Source organism: Theropithecus gelada, chromosome 3 (assembly GCF_003255815.1).
Source record: "Theropithecus gelada isolate Dixy chromosome 3, Tgel_1.0, whole genome shotgun sequence".
Lineage (NCBI taxonomy): Eukaryota > Metazoa > Chordata > Mammalia > Primates > Cercopithecidae > Theropithecus > Theropithecus gelada.
This window is the reverse complement of record NC_037670.1, coordinates 11,047,823-11,064,648: the sequence shown is the minus strand read 5'-3', so window position 1 is coordinate 11,064,648 and position 16,826 is coordinate 11,047,823. Positions and strand designations below refer to the sequence as shown.

Genomic DNA, 16,826 nt, shown 5'->3' with positions numbered 1-16,826 from the left:
ACCCCCCTCCCACCCTTTCCCCCCGAGTCCCCAAAGTCTTTTGCATCCTCATAGCTTAGCTCCCACTTATGAGTGTAGAACATGCAGTGTTTGGTTTTCCATTCCTGAGTTACTTCACTTAGAATAATAGTCTTCAATCCCATGCAGGTTGCTGTGAATGTCATTCACTCATTCCTTTTTAGGGCTGACTAGTGTTCTATCGTGAAATAAGATTAAAAGGGAGTGGGAAGAGACTCTGCCGTCTTTATTTGCAGATGTGGTCACGGGATGCCACGCAACCCCGAGAGAGCCATTGAAAAGTTGTTACAAAATTGAACAGGCTTCCGTTCCCCTGTGGCCTCTTTCTCTAGACGGCTGTACCTCCCTCTGCCCCTGAGTCCCCTGCTCAGTAACTGTGTCCTTATCCTCCAGGGTACAGACTGGATGTCCCCTACTCCGGGATACTGTTTCTCCTGGTGTCTGCAGAGGCCCTTGTGCCCCTTTCTGAGGTGTCACTGTGCTGAATCGCTGGTGGCTGCCATCTCCCTGCACCTCCCACTCGGTAGACAGGAGGGGGGTCCCTGTCCACCCACCCATGCCCGGTATATCCCTGCTGAACTCCCAGGACGTGCAGGGTGTACTCCTGTGTGCTAGCAAGAAGGCAGTGCCAGCACCACTATGCCATTGCCCACTCATCCCCTGGGACATTTGTTTCCCTTGGGTGTGGTTCATGGTAGGTGCCCCATGGGCGTTATTGGTGGGAGACCACCCTCTCTCGGTCTGAGCTGGGCCTATCGCCATCAGGGCATAACAGCCACAGCATGTGCCTTGGCTGGGAGTAATCTCGCCCTGGCTCACATAAGACTGCAAGTAGACCAGCCCTTCCTCTCCGGAAGATCAGGTGTTTGTGCTCCGATCAGCTTTTCCTATGGGCTTGTCCCCCACTCCTTCCCCAACTCTTTGACCCCCTGAGTTAAAGGGATTCCAGACACAGAGCCAAGTGACCTTCCTCAAGAGCCTGGCCCTGTCTCCACCGCTTCAGTAACCTGCTCTTTCTGAGTGAGGTCCAGTGAGCCCCACCTCTGTCCCTTTCCTCTACCCCCTGTGCTAAGGAAGCCTCACCTGTGATGTAGGTTGTCTTGAGAAATGACCCCCCTTAAGGACAGAGCAGGTCATCACGTGCAACCCTGGGGTGGAAGAGGAGAGTTCACTGGATCAAACCTAACAGGAGCTTTTCTGTTAAAGCAGGAGGAATTCATCTGTAGATATTTCTTCTTTCAATGCCAAAGGACTTTATCATCTGGTATTGAGACTATTGGTGTTCTTTCTTTTTCTCTCTTTTCTTTCTTTTTTTCTTTCTTTTGTTTTTTTGTTTTTGTTTTTGTTTTTTTGAGACAGGGTCTTGCTCTGGTGCCCAGGGTGGAGTGCAGTGGCACGATCTCAGCTCACTGCAACCTCCACATCCCGGGTTCAAGCGATTCTCCCTCCTCAGCCTTCCGAGTAGCTGGGATTACAGGCACCCGCCACCATGCCCGGCTAATACTTGTATTTTTAGTAGAGACAGGGTTTCATCATGTTAGCCAGGCTGGTTTCAAACTCCTGGTCTCAAGTGATCCACCACCTCGGTCTCCCAAAGTGCTGGGATTACAGGCGTGAGCCATCGGGCTGGGCCGAGACTATTGGCTTATGAATCGAGTCTAAGAAGATACACTGGTCTTTGAAGTCCGCTGTGTATGTTTTTCCAACTGCCTTGTAGATATACTTTGTTTTAAACAGCTCCTGATGTCAGCGTGCTTATTTGGGTATTGAAATATGCGCCAACACCGTGCCCCAATGCCACGCTTTAGCCCCCAGGAGGCTCGCGTGAAAGTAAATACTAGAGTTTCTAGCGTGGATATAATTTCCCTTCCATCGACCTTGACCATGTCCTTTTCAGTTCCTCATAAAAACTGTGTTAGCCCAGAGAATACCCTGAAATGATCTGTAGGGAACTGATTGAATGAACTACATATTCTAGGCCAAACTGAAATTATTCGCTATTTGAAGTCAGAGCCCAGCATAATACCGGGCAGGTTAATAGATCAGTGGAAGCTGTTTTGTCAGCTCATAAAAAGGTGAGAGAACTAAATTTTTATAATAAATCATTTTGCTGAGCAAACAATATGTGCGGTTATTACGGACTTTGGAAAATAAATGATTTTAGACCAATGTCAGGCTGCAGATACTGATGTGGTTAGTTGAGCCTTCAGCATGAAGAGGATGAAAAATCTTTGGAATACTGTTGACACTCACACCATGAAACCACATGCCATTTAATTCATTACTGCGCTTCCAAGATTGCATTTACAGTTGTGGTATTAACCCCTGGGCATTTTCGTATTACTTATTGCAGACAGTTTGTCAGGCGGGATTAATTCGGTGGGGGGAGGCAGCAGTTTGGAGAGAAAGTGGATGATTAAGACTAGGGTGGGGCCAGGCGCGTTGGCTCAGGACTGTAATCCCAGCACTTTGGGAGGTCGAGGCAGGCAGATCACCTGAGGTCAGGAGTTCGAGACCAGCCTGGCCAACACAGTGAAACCCCATCTCTACTAAAAATACAAAAATTAGCCGGACGTAGTGGCGCATGCCTGTAATCCCAGCTACTTGGGAGGCGGAGGCAGGGAGAATTGCTTAAACCCGGGAGATTTCAGTGAGCCGAGATCACACCATTACACTCCAGCCTAAGCAACAACAGCGAAATTCCATCTCAAAAAATACAAATACAAATACAAAAATTAGCTATGATTGGGTACGCCTGTAATTCCAGCTACTTGGGAGGCTGAGGCAGGAGAGCCGCTTGAACCGGGAGGGCGGAGGCTACAGTGAGTTGAGTTTGTGCTACTGCACTCCAGCTGGGCAACAGAACAAGACTGTCTCAAAAAAAAAAAACAAAAAAAACAAAAAACTGGTTGGGAGATGCCTCAAAGCAGGACCCACCTCCTTGGTCCTGGTCTGCAAACATTGATGGCCCCACTTCGCATCTTCCAAAGCCCCGATCACACTTAGCTAGTTGTGTTTTCCTTTCGGCTTTTAAAAAAGAATACCTCCTTAGAAAAATTAATAACGGACCAGGCACAGTGGCTCATGCCTGTAATTTCAGCACTCTGGGAAACCAGTGCAGGAGGATCGCTTCAGGCCATGAGTTCAAGACCAGCCTCGGCAACATAGCAGGATCAACCTTGTCTCTGCAAAAAAGAAAAAATTACCTACGTGTGGTAGTGCATGCCTGTAGTCCTAGCTACTGTGGAAGCCAAGGCAGGAGGATTGTTTGAGCTCGGGAGTTTAAGACCAGCCTGGGCAACACTGTGAGACTCCTGTCTCTAAAAAACAAATTTTTCTTTTAAATTAGCTAGGCTTGGTGGTTCTCAACTGTAAGTCCTAGCTACTCGAGAGACTAGGGCAGGAGGATCACTTGAGCTCAGGACAAGAGTTGGAGACTGCAATGAGCAGTGATCACACCACTGCACTCCAGCCTGGGCGACGGAACTAAAAATATCGCATCAAAAATAAAGAGTTGTCAGAAAAATGAATAACAAACATACAGACTTTTTTTTTTTTTTTGAGAGAGGGTCTCATTTTGTCACCTAGGCTGGAATGTAGTAGTGCCATCTTGGCTCACGATCCTCCTGCCTCAGCCTCCCAAGTAGCTGGGACTACAGGCATGCACCACCATACCTGGCTAATTTTTGTATTTTTAATAGAGACAGGATTTCACCATGTTGGCCAAGCTAGTCTTGAACTCCCGACCTTAGGTGATCCACCCGCCTTGGCCTCCCAAAGTGCCAGGATTACAGGCGTGAGCCACTGTGCCCAGCCGACTTTAAAAATAATAATCAGAACGTTTCCTCACCAACTGCATCCCTGGTTCCTCCCATTGTCCCCTCCTGTGGTTTCTGGTCCCTTCTATGAATGGAGACGGTAGCCCCTCCGGGCCCGGCTGTCACCACAATTTCTGATTTGGAATAGGCCTGCCCTGCAACGGCAGAGTGTGGTATTGTCATTGTCATTTGAAAGCTTGGGGAAAAGAGAGTTGCCCTCATCATGGAAGGTAAGTGTTATCACATTCAGTATTTTGGTCCGTTTAGCAGTTGCTTAGTAACCAAAGCACAACTGACCAGGAGATGGAAAACTTAAAATTCACTTCCAGCGATTGCCTCAAACTGCCAAGTGTATACCTTCCCGCGTCAATGTGACTGATTTTTTATAAGTGACGTGAAATCTTCTGGAGATGAGGCATGATTTTCCGGATATTGGGTGTCCTGGTGAAAATCCAAAGCCATGTGCTATCTGAGAAGAAATCCAGAGAGTGTGCACTTTCCAGGAGGTGCCCAAGCCCCAGCCAGGCCCCACAAACCTGGCAGGAACTGGACTCGACCTGCACGGACCCCAGCCCTGCCAAGCCGGCCTCTGTGTAAAGCAGGGCCCCTGGAACCTTGCTCTTCTCTATACCTGGGCCTTTGGCCGCTGGCAACACCAGGCTGCAAGTGAGGAGTGGATGAAAGCAACCAGGGGCGAGCCGGCACCCCCAGGCAGCCAGGGCCTCCAGCTTTTCAGCTCCACACTCCCAGGATCAGGGAGCTGCACCCAGGGAGACGGTGTCCTCCCGTTGCTGCTGCTCCCACAAGAGTCAAGGCTAAGTAAGCTCCCTGGCCAGAGGGTTTTCCTGGTTGACAAGCAGCAGAGGGGAGGCATCGGTGAGGCATCTCGGAGACTGGGGCCATCCCCTTCCCTTCCTTCCTATCTTCAGCAGAAAGGTATTGAATGCCTGCGGTGTGTTTTTCTCCTTCAATTCACTTAAGAGACACACAGCAGGGCTGGCTTATCTGTCCTCCCACCACGTACACTGCCAGAAAGAGCGGCTGGTGTCCCTGGGAGGACTCAAGCACACAGGCAAAAACAGCTGGGCCCCAGAGGAAAGCAGTGCTTCTGAAAGACACACCCAGACCCCAACAGTGGGTGTGATATGAGGCAGGACAGCTGGGCCACAAAGACAAAGTCAGCATGACAAAGGCACTCAGGGAAACAGAGGAAGATATTGGCAGTGTGAAGCAAAACCAACAGGTAATTTTCAAATGGACCAAGAGGAAGTAACAGTGTAAAAAATCGAATAACTTAGGAGCAAAGAAGAAAGGATACATTGCCAGCCGGGTCTGGTGGCTCATGCCTGGAATCTCAGCACTTTGGGAGGCCAAGGCCGGAGGGTTGCTTGAGCTCAGAAGTTAGAGACCGGCCTGGCAACATAGCAAGACCCCATCTCTATAAACAAAATTTTTTTTAAGTAAATAAATAAAAGAATCAACACAAACATGGAAAAAAATGATGAAGATATTTCCCAGAAAGTAAAAACATATAGATGTAGATGTCAGAAAGAAGAGAAAATTAGAGATCAATTCAGGAGCTCCAACATCCACCTAATAGGAATTCCAGAAAGAGGAAGTAGAAATTAGGCCAGGTGCAGTGGTTCACACCTATAATCCCAGCACTTTGGGAGGCTGAGGTGGGAGGATCGCTTGAGCCCAGGAGTTCAAGACCAGCCTGGACAACATGGCAAAACCCCATCTGTACCAAAAAAAAAAAAAATAGAAAAATTAGCTAGGCATGGTGACATGCGCCTTTAGTCCTAGCTATTAGGGAGGCTAAGGTGGGAGGATCGCTTGAGCCCAGGAGGTTGAGGCTGCCATGAGCCGTGATCACACCACTGTACTCCAGCCTGGGTGATAGAGCAAGACCCTGTCTCCAAAAAAAAAAAAAAAAAAAAGATAAATTGCTAAAGACCAGTTAGATCAAGTTAACCTTGATCCAGAAGGCAGCAGGAAAGGATAAAGAAATAGCAAAATATAAAAGAAAAGTTGAACGACATGGAGGACAGAAGTAGCTATGCCAACAATATCCAAGTAACAGCAGTCTCAAACAGAATAGAAGTATTCAAATGAAAATAAATTTAGCCAGAATTAAAGAAAGAGAGGGCTTATATAGGGCCACACTGGAGCTATTAGGAAAAGTCCTCACCTAGACCCACATTCAGTGTCTCTTCACTCACCAGCCCGACCAGTCCCCATCCACCTCCCAAGTTCTTCAGCCAACTCTGCTGATGCATTCAGAGGAGGATTTAGGCAATTGTCAACCTCTGCACATCTTGTGGGTACGCACAGCTATGTATTTTCGTTGTCATCTTTTAAATCTACGACATTGGTGAGATACACAGGACCCATGTCTGCATCTCTATGTGCCCATTCCAGCACCAGGAAACTTTTAGGGGTCTGAAACGCTTGTGGAGCAAGTGAATGAATGAGTGACGGTAGCCAGGGCAGTTTTGACCTGTGTATGTGAACACTGGAAATACACGATAGGTAACTAAAGTACAAAACTATGTTTACAACTTGTGATTTGGGACAGGCTCATGGCTATAGTCGCAGCACTTTGGGAGACCGAAGCGGGTGGATGGCTTGAGCCCAGGAGTTTAAGACCAGCCTGGGCAACGTGGTGAAACCATGTCCCTACCAAAAAAAAATTAGGTGGGTGTGCTGGTGTACGCCACTAGTCCCAGCTACTCCGGAGGCTGAAGCAGGAGGACTGCTTGAGCCCAGGAGGCAGAGGTTACAGTGAGCCAAGATCATGCCACTGCATTCTGGCCTGGGTGACAGGGTGAGACCCTGTCTCAAAAAAAAAAAAAAAAAAACCCTTGCAATTAGCCTTAAGAAAAGTTTGCAAGCTTTTATTTTGTGTCTGAAGGAGTTTACACTCTGAATTCTTCATCAACAGGGTGTCAAGGTAGCAGCTTTCTGCACTGACTGGTGATTATCCTTTTCTGATATAAGACCCTTAACACTTTTAATTTTTTTTAATTACCATTTGTAGTGTTAGACTATTTTTGCACAGCAATTTTTGTGTCAGATCTTGTAGGTTTCACTTTGAGATGATACAGTGGGATGTTTCGTCATTTAAGCAGCCCTGTCCCTTCCCCACTGCCTGCACCCAGCACTGTATTGCAGAGGCCCAGTTTGGGTACTTATCTTACAGAGACACTGCCTTCTTCATGAAATCGTCCTAAAAATAGCTTCATTTAACTAGGCCATTTGACAGGCTTTTTCAGACTTTTTCTCAGACCAGTCTGAAAGCCGGATATTATTTCAAACAGATACAATGAACATTGAACTTGATCACAAGGCATCTGTTACCCTATTCAGGCTGCTGGGAGTTGATAAGACTGCCTCAAATCACTGTGTGCAATTAAAGGCTGCAAAAGCCTCAGGCCACAAAAATTCCTCAGCCCAGGGGCCCAGAGACAGTTTTTCCACCTCTCAGCATCGAGGGTGTACCTTAGCCCGTTTTCTGTTGCTGCAACAGAACACCTGAAGCCAGGTGATTTATAAAGAAAAGAGGTTTATTTGGCTCACGGTTCTGCAGGCTGGGAAGTTCAAGGACATGGCCCTGGCTCCTGGCGAGGGCTTCCGTGCTGCGTCATAACATGACAGATAGGGTCAAAGGGGAGGTGGATGCATGCCAAGAGGGACAACCCAGGGAGGTTCCTGGGGTTATGATATCCCACTCTTAGGGGAACTCATCCAATCCCTAAAGTCTGGTCAGAGCAAGAACTCATTCACTGCCAGGAGAATGGCACCAAGCCATTCATGAGGGGATCCACCCCCATGACCCAAACACCTCCCTCTAGACCCCACCTCCCAGTGCCCCCACGCTGGGGATCAAATTTCAGTAGCAGTTTTGGTGGAGACAAACCATAGTAGGGTGAGTAGGTACTCTCACTTGCACCTGCCTCCTTGGGACCATGGAGCAGGTTGCGGAAGGACAGAGCTCTCTTTGTCAGGCTTGTCTGGTGCCCTGGGCTGTCCCTAGGAGTAGACTTGCCCATCTCTGACAGGATGGGCCACATCCAGGACTCTGGCATCCAACATGACATACAGCCCAGTGAATACTGGACAAATTCGAGGGATATAGGGCAGAAGGGACCTACGGCCCAGCATTCAGAGAGAGCTCACAGTGTGAGCACCCAATGAAAACTCAAACCTGCAAACCAGGACTCGAGACAGTGCTACTCCCTGAGACGGAGCCGCTGGGAGGGTCTGGGAAGGACAGAGTGGGTGGAAGTAGGAGATGAGGTTCCCTGGGAGGAGAAGGCATTCAGGCAGGCAGCGCAAGTGGAGGCCTAGTGCAGAGGAAGGCCTGGCTCTTCGGGGTCCCGCACATGGTGGGAGTTGTTGGAGAACAGGGCCCTGAGAATGAGTGGCGGGTAAGGCCAAGAGGAGGAAGGAGCCTTGGTGTAGAAGGGCCGTGCGTGTGGCTGAGGGAGGGATTGCATCCCGAAGGCAGCAAAGTGCAGGTGCGTGTGGACTCAGAGCCATAGAATGAGAGCCCTCAACCCCAACCAGGTCCCTGTGGCTGTAACATTGGCTCCGCGGCCCTTGGGCATGCTAAAAAACCTTCCTTGGGTCACAGACAGTTCTAGCCTGTGGCCTCCTAACAGAGACCATCCTCAGGACCTGCTTGCAGACGTTGGGGTGGTGGTCTGCCTGGGTTTCCTGCTCTAACCTCCCATAGGCTTTTGGAGTTGGCCATGCCCTTCTCAAAAGGACTCTCCAGGCTGGGCGTGATGGCTCATGCCTGTAATCCCAGCACTTTGGGAGGCGAAGGCGGTTGGATCACCTGAGGTCAGGAGTTCGAGACCAGCCTGGCCAACATGGCAAACCCTCATCTCTACTAAAAATACAAAAATTAGCCAGGTATGGTGGAGCACACCTGTAGTCTCAGCTACTCAGGAGGCTGAGGCAGGAGAATTGCTTGAACCTGGGAGGCGGAGGTTGCAGTGAGCCGAGATCATGTCATTGCACTCCAGCCTGGGTGACAGAGCTCTGTCTCAAAACAAACAAACATAAAAACACTCTCCACATTCCTCTCTCATGACGCTCTGTGTTGGATTCACGTATTTGCCTTCAGATTACTAAAGGAAATACTTTAAAAACAGAAAAAGGGAAAAACAGAACCTGGACAGTTGCTTTTACAAGCAGGCTGGGCCATAGCTATGAACCCACACAGTCTGCACCTCAGCCTGTACAGTCCCCCAACCTGTGTCTCCATCCTCACCTGCCTTCCTTATCTCCAGTTGACCACCTTCTCCTGGTTTCCTCATTCCTGGTGAGGCTTTCATTGCCAAGTGCCTTTTCCTAAAGTAGCCTTTCCCCGTCTCCTCCTCTCACCCCCAGCCTGGCAAACTTCTACTCATCCTTCAAAACCCCACTTACCTGTCACCTCCTCTGCACCCTTCCTTGATTCCCTCCCACAAAGAGAATTTATTTCTCCCTCTGTGTTTTTCAGAGCACTCTTCTCAGAGCTCTTTTTGAACCCTTGAGAGGACAAGGTGGATTTTATATTTTTATGGGTTTGTCTCCCCAGTGAGATTGGGACTCCATCAAAGGCAGGCAGCCCATGTGCACCAGACACGTGATTATCAAAAGAGTGCATAGCATCAGCAAGCACATCTCTTCCCCCAGTGCGAGCCCACCTCCTCCTGCTGGACAGCATTGACTCATGGTTCCACATAGCCCTTCCCAAGCCCTGAGCTAGGAAGCTGTCCCTTCAGTCACCCACTGAGCCGGTCTCCTTGTGACTAACCTGCTCTCTCCCTCTCACCCTCCTAGGGCCGACGAGATTGAAATGATCATGACGGACCTTGAAAGGGCAAACCAGGTAGGACCCTGGACGCTTTTAGTCCTAAAACCCACACTAGCGGGCCCGTTTCTGGCATCTTGGAAGGTGTGTCACCCGAAGTTAGAAGGCCGGTTATCCTTCCATTTTTTACTGACAGCTTTCAATGTTGATGCTGCTTCTGATGTCGTGAGAAGTAGGAAAAGACATAAAAAGTCCTAGGAACCATTTCCTTGGCAAAGTCTTTGATGTGGTTCCAGCATCTCAGACATCCCATGGTGAACATCCCCTCCAAAGTGGTAACTGTCTCCTTTTCCTTACTCCGTCTCTAAACACCCGTCTGTGTAGCTGTGGCATCCGTGACAGCGTAGACATCTTACCATGGTGTTATCCTAGGAGAGTTCCTTACCACCACGTTCTCATGGGTCACAGCCACTTGCTCCAACGAGGGCTGTCAGCCGACGGCCCCCTTTTGGCTGACACTTGGTTCTCAGAGAGGCCTTGTGGCAAGTACCCAGCACAGTGTCTGGCACATAATTAGGTACGTGGTGTTGGGTGGTTCTAAACACTCTGCTGCCTGGAAAATTCAGCCGTCCCCAAACCCCTTCCTCCCACAAGGACCCCACAGAACAGGAAAACATTTTGCTTTAGCCAGTGCTGCTGTTGCTCTGAAAAGAAAGTGATCCCCCAGCCAGGCTCACGCCTGCAATCCCAGCAGTTTGGGAGGCCGAGGTGGGTGGATCACTTGAGGTCAGGAGTTCGAGGCCAGCCTGGCCAGCATGGTGAAGCCCCGTCTCTGATAAAAATACAAAAATTAGCCGGGTGCAGTGACATGCACCTGTCGTCCCAACTGTTCAGGAGGCTGAGGCAGGAGAATCAGTGAGCCGATCACACCACCACACTCCAGCGTGGGCGAGAGAGCAAGAATCTGTCTCAAAAAAAAAGCAGTTACAGGAAGGAGTTACCTTCATCACAGATCGCTATTCCTATTTCTCAAGTGTCCACCGACTCCTCCTCTCCACTCAAGGCCAGTCCTGGGCATACCTTGCCTTTAGATGGCTCTTTTGGACAATCTAATGTACCCAACAGGAGAGCCTGGTTTGTTAAACGGGAGAGCCTTATCCTGTGAATATCAGTGCACTGTCTGGAACAGGCTCTCTGTGGTCTGAGAGACAGTCCCAGGTACCTAAGAAGTTTGGCAAAGCAAACGTACTTCTCAAGGTGCCAAAGCCACTCGGTGAACCCCAGTCTTAGGAGACACCAGACAGGACCGTAGGGACAGGTGCTGACTCCAGAACGACATGGGTTCAGTTACTAACTTGGTATTTCCTGTGTGGCCTTGATGGGTCTCTTAATCTCTTAAATTTCTTGGTCATTAAAAAATCAAAAGAAAAATGAACCTTGAGGCCATTATGCCAGGGGAAATACGCCAGTCACAAAAAAAGACAAAGACGGAATGATTCCACCTCTGTGAAGTCTCAGGAGGAGCCAGCTTCAGAGAGACAGAAAGTTCCACGGTGACTGCCAGGGATGAGGGGAGGAGGGAAATACGAAGTTGTTGTTAAATGGGTACAAAGTTTTGGTTTTGCAAGATGAAAAAATTCTGGAGATTAATTGCACAACCACGTAAACATCCTTGACGCTACTGAAAAGGACGCTAATGGTTAAGATGGTAAATTTTATGCTTTGTGTATTTTACCATGATTTAAAATATATTAAAAATTTTTGAAAGAAAGGAAGGGAATTTAGCTAATGCTTCCTTTGCAAGGTTGTTTTGAGGATTAGAGGTAAAATGCCAGAATAAAAAGTAGATGGTTGCCAGGCGCAGTAGCTCACACTTGTAATCCCAACACTTGGGAAGACCGAGGCAGGCAGATCACTTGAGGTCAGGAGTTTGAGACCAGCCTGGGCAATTTAACAAGACCCCATTTCCATAAAAAATACAAAAGTTAACTGGGTATGGCAGTGTGCCTGTAGTCCCAGCCACTCAGGAGGCTGAAGCAGGAGGATCACTTGAGTCCAGGAGGTAGAGGTTGCAGTGAGCTATGATTGCACCACTGCACCCCAGCCTAGGTGACAGAGTGAGATCCTATCTCAAAAAAAAAAAAGAAAAAGATGCCTAAATAAATGTTAGTTCTGTAGCTGCTGAAGAAACACAGGTTTTGGGGGAATTGTAAAGTCATGCCTTCAGGAAAGGGTGGTAAGTGGTAGAGGCGAGTTCTCGCCAACAACTCAGCCAGAATTAATAGCCTGATATGGCTGCATTAATAGAAATACAGTTTCTAGAATGAAGAAGGTGGTGATTCTGCTCATTGGCAGCAATGAGTCCATGCCTGGGAAATTCCGTTTTTTAAATTTATTTATTTTTCTTCTTTGAAACGGAATTTTACTCTTGTCATCTAGGCTGGAGTACAATGGTACAATCTCAGCTCACTGCATCTTCCGCCTCCCGGGTTCAAGCAATTCTCCTGCCTCAGCCTCCCGAGTAGCTGGGATTATAGGTGCCCACCACCACGCCCAGCTAATTTTTGTATTTTTAGTAGAGACAGGGTTTCACCGTGTTGGTCAGACTAGTCTCGAACTCCTGACCTCAGGTGATCTGCCCGCCTTGGCCTCCCAAAGTGCTGTGGTTTCAGGCGTGAGCCACCGCGCCCGGCTGGAAATTCCATTTTAGACTGGAAGCCACACTGTAAAGAAAACAGCTCCTTGGAGTTTGTTCAGAGACAACTCCATGGCCAGGACAGGGAGGGGCTCTAACACAAAAGGAACTATGGGGTTCGGAGACGTTCCTCATCTTGGGGTAGCGGGGAAAGACAGCAGCACCACTGGACAACGAGCAAGAGGATTAATTTCAGGAATCTGGGACACGAAAAGATGAGAAGAGGGAAGCGTTGTGGGGTATTTGTAGGTTCTGTCCTTGGAGCTCTCAAGGGCCGACCAGAAAGAAAGAAAGGCCAGGGGACGGAGCCACGCCTTTTCTGAGAGACCCCTGTAGACCCCAACCAAGCACAGAGGCTGGTGGGAGGAAACTTCTTTATTTTTGTTTTTGAGACAGTCTTGCTCTGTTACCCAGGCTGGAATACAGTGGCACCATCTCAGCTCACTGCAACCTCCCCCTCCTGGGTTCAAACGATTCTCCTGCCTGAGCCTCCCCAGTAGCTGGGACTACAGGCATACGCCACCACGCACGGCTAATTTTCTTATTTTTAGTAGAGGTGGAGTTTTGCCATGTTGCCCAGGCTGGTCTCAAATTCCTAGGTTCAAGCGATCTGCCCACCTCAGCCTCCCAAACTGCTGAGATTGCAGGCACATGCCACCACGTCCAGCTAATTATTGTTCTTAGTAGAGACAGGGTTTTGCAATGTTTGCCCAGGCTGCTCTTGAACTCCTGGGCTCAAACGATCCACCCACCTCCGCCTCCCAAAGTTCTGGGATTCCAGGTGTGAGCCACCATGCCCAGCCAGGAAGCTTATTCCCAACGGTGGTCCTCCTCAGTCTGGCTCTCCAGAGGTGCCACGCTGAAAGATGCTTGCTCTGGAGAGAGTGAGCTCCCTGTCACCAGAGCTATGCAAGCAGATTCGCCAGCCCTCCCGGAGAGCATGAGATGGGGTATCAGCCACAGAGTGGACCGAAGGAGGGAATGAACAAGAAGGCTCAAAGGGTGCCTTTTGACCCTGAAGTCTAGGAGTTCGTGACATGAGAAGCATTCAGAGAGGAAAGATGCAAGCCCTGGAATATCGAGAGAATATTTTCAGCAGGAGAAGAAGTGGAAGGTTAAAGGAAAGCCAGGGAAGGGGACGTTGGCCTGGGCCATCAACTAGGAGAAAAGCTGCCCAGAGCTGGGCATGGTGGTGGCGGCACCTATAGTACCAGCACTTGGAGAGACCGAGGCAGGAGCTCGCTTGAGCCAGTTTGAGACCAGCCTGGGCAACATAGTGAGACCCCCATCTCTACAAAAAGTTAAAAAAAAAAACTAGCCAGGTGTGGTAGTGCACACCTGTAGTCCCAGCTAACCCAGGAGGCTGAGGTGGGAGGATCTCTTGGGCCCAGGAGTTCAAAACCAACACCAGAGATGCGGGTCGGAGAGTGGGCTGGTAGGAGGGGACCTGGCCAGGCCTGCAGGAGGGTCCCAGTGTGAAGGATTAATCCTGGGAGCACTGCAGAATCGTAGGCAGGATTGAGACATCAGGTTTGAGTTCTAGAAGGATCTCTCTGGCTGTACCTTGGAGAACAGATGGGAGTGGAAAGACCAGAAGCCGGGAGAGCAGTGGGAAGCTAGTGTGGCAGTAAGGGGAGAGATGGCATGGGCCTGACCCGAGGCCGTCCCTGCGGAGGTGAGCTGGAGGTGGGCTGGGCAGTAAGAGGAGGGCGCAGACATGGTCCCACACTGGTGCAGGCGGCAGGCATCTGGACCAACGCCTTTCCTATCAGGAAACCCCCAGGAGGAGCAATTTACTAGCTCACTGGCATACAACATTCGTTTTCCCTAGGCATGTAGTTAGAATGTTCTACTGAGACCTGAAGCGCTCTTTTATTGCTAAAGCACTGTGCTCCTGTTACAGAGAAGTGGTAGAGCAGTTGGCACCTGTCAATTACGTCGGAGCCTCATTCACACCTGTTTGTTGAACATCAGGGCACTGGCATAAATACTTACTGTCCCAATTGGTGACAGTAAAGATTCAGAACTCTTGAGATATCATGGTAAATAAGAAGCCACAGCTTTACACTTCAAGCTGCGTGTGAAACCCCGTCTCGGGGTAAATAAGAAGCCACAGCTTTGCGCTTCAAACTGTGTGTGAAACCCCGTCCCGGGGTTTTAGCAATTCACGGCTTTTTTGCGGTGAAAAACAGCAGCCCACCCACTGCCCCTCGAGGGCCTCCTTTCTGAGCAGTGGTGATCTGAGGTGCTGGTGGGCCTTGGTCTCAAACTCCCGGGCTCAAGCGATCCTCTCCCCTTGGCCTACCAAAGTACTGGGATTACAGGCATGAGCCACTGAGCCCGGCTTTGAAACCAGCATTTTAGTATCTATGAGGCCTGCTCAGAGTCAGTGCTCAAAAAGATGTACTGAATGAATATGGGCTTTAATGTCCAGGCTGGAGTGCAGTGGCACATTCTCCTAGCCCACAGTGGGGCTGGGAGGGAGTCATTGAAGTGAGCTGCCCTCCTCCTGTTCACCTGCCTGGTGTTTATGTCACAAGACTGCCCTAGTGGAGGACCATCCAGGTTGAGGTTAGGGGTTAGAAACCACAGCTGAACCTCACTATGGAGAGTGGGTCTCCATGGAGGCCTTGGCCACTGGTGCAGCATCAGCGTGGGACACGTGGTGGTGGGCATCCGGTCTGCAGCCGTGGTAGACGTTCCTGGCTTCCTTCCTGCAAAGTCACGGACGTGGGGTTACCTCTGGGAGTCGAGACTTCACTGTGATTGCTGGGGGTGGGGAAGCAGGCCCATCGTAGGCTCTGGGGCTGCTTTGTTCCTCAGGGGACTTGCTCATCTCTGGTATCCTCAAGCCTGAATTTTAATGGCCATGCAAGCAGAGAACAAGAGACAAAACCTGGGGCCGAGAAAGGGGTGAAAGATTGGATCAGAGACTCCCCCGCCCCAACCCATATAAAACCAGGGACTTCAAAGGCCACACTCTGAAAGTATAAACTGGGGAGATGTGGAAAGGAGTCTGCCCTTAAAGGGGAGACGGTGAGGGTTCCCTCTTGTTGGTTCCAGAGGGAGAAGAAAATGAGCCTCCCAAGAGATTCCTAACCACAGTCGTCTCTCCACAGGTCTGGGGCTCTGTTTCACGCCAGTCGCCCCAGCCCTCTCCCAACACCTCCGCCCCGCCAGGCTGCAGCTGGCCCAAGGCCCTGTCTTTATCCTCTGCAAGCCCATCCCTCTCTGTGTCCTTCCCATGGTGCCTCACCATGTTTTATGAGTCAAATTGTTCAGACTTTAGAGGCCTGGACGTAGCTGTCTGCATCCCGTATTCACATCCCAATCGGGGGCACTGAGGTTAGAGGAAAACTGTTTTTTTTTGGATTGCCCTTGCTTGCCCTGTGACCCAGGCTGGAGTGCAGTGGTGTGAGCTCACTGCACCCTCCGCCTCCTGGGTTCAAGCAATTCTTATGCCTCAGTCTACTGTGTAGCTGGGACTACAGGTGCACACCCCCACACCCGGCTAATTTTTGTATTTTTAGTACAGACAGGGTTTCACCATGTTGACCAGGCTGGTCTCAAACCCCTGACCTCAAGTGATCTGCCCACCTCAACCTCCCAAAGTGCTGGGAAGGATGGGCAGGGGCAGGGGAGAGATGGGCAGGGGTTGGGGGACCCGTGGAACTTCCTCTAGGATGAGGTGACCTCGTGGACCCCTGGTTCCAGCTGCCTCTCCCCAAATCACCCAGTGAAGAATGTGACACCAGCCCAGGGAGCAGAACAGCCTCCTTCACCTTCCCCAGAGACATGAAGCCCCCCGGGTCTCACGGTGGAAACCGTCTCTGTATTTGCTGACTTGACTCTAACAGGAAGAATTCCTGAGACACGGTGTCGCTGGCTGCTTGCTGCCTCCCAGGTGACTGCTGAAGGGAGGCAGAGTTTAACTTGATGCCAGCTAAGAGTCATTTCCCCGAAAAGGGTCTTCCATTTTGAGAGGAGGAGGATGTGAGGTGTGCCTGGGGCCACACACGCCAGGGACCTTCGTGACAATATCCTGGATACCGTCGCCAGGTGGCGGGCATCGGCTTGTGTGAGCCCCATGGCCGCCAGTCCCCTTGCTGGGCGACTGTTTTCTGCCATCGTACGGGTTACCACCGGTATGCAAGCAGTACCCTCCTCGCCCCCATGTTTCTAGCATCTACTCTGGTTTCTCAGCAAAGGACAGAGAATAGGCAAGAAACAACAAGAAAGATCTCCCAGGACAGTGCTCAGGCTCGGCGAGGGGCTGTTCTCATGGTGAGGCAAACACAAAAGTAGAATGAGGACTCCTGGTAGCTCTGCCTCTGCGGGGACACAGGAGGAGACGGGAGCCCGGCAGTAATCACAGGGAAGTGATGTCTCAGGGCAGCCACCGCTCTTGCGTCTGGGGTTCCAGATCTAGAAACACAGCTACAGGTGGTTGAACAGGGGTCTTCAGGAAGATGCCAGAGCCTCAAAACCA

The 16,826-nt window shown here is 50.1% G+C and overlaps 1 protein-coding gene across 8 annotated transcripts in view; it reads left to right on the top strand.

The window, feature by feature from the left end:
• Positions 1–16,826, top strand: part of CUX1 (cut like homeobox 1) — a 472,214-nt gene that overhangs the window by 337,213 nt on the left and 118,175 nt on the right. For all 8 annotated transcript variants that reach the window (XM_025381011.1, XM_025381007.1, XM_025381006.1 and 5 more), the window contains one exon: positions 9,672–9,720. In XM_025381011.1, the coding sequence (XP_025236796.1) occupies positions 9,672–9,720 (49 nt within the window). The remainder of the gene's footprint in view (positions 1–9,671; positions 9,721–16,826) is intronic.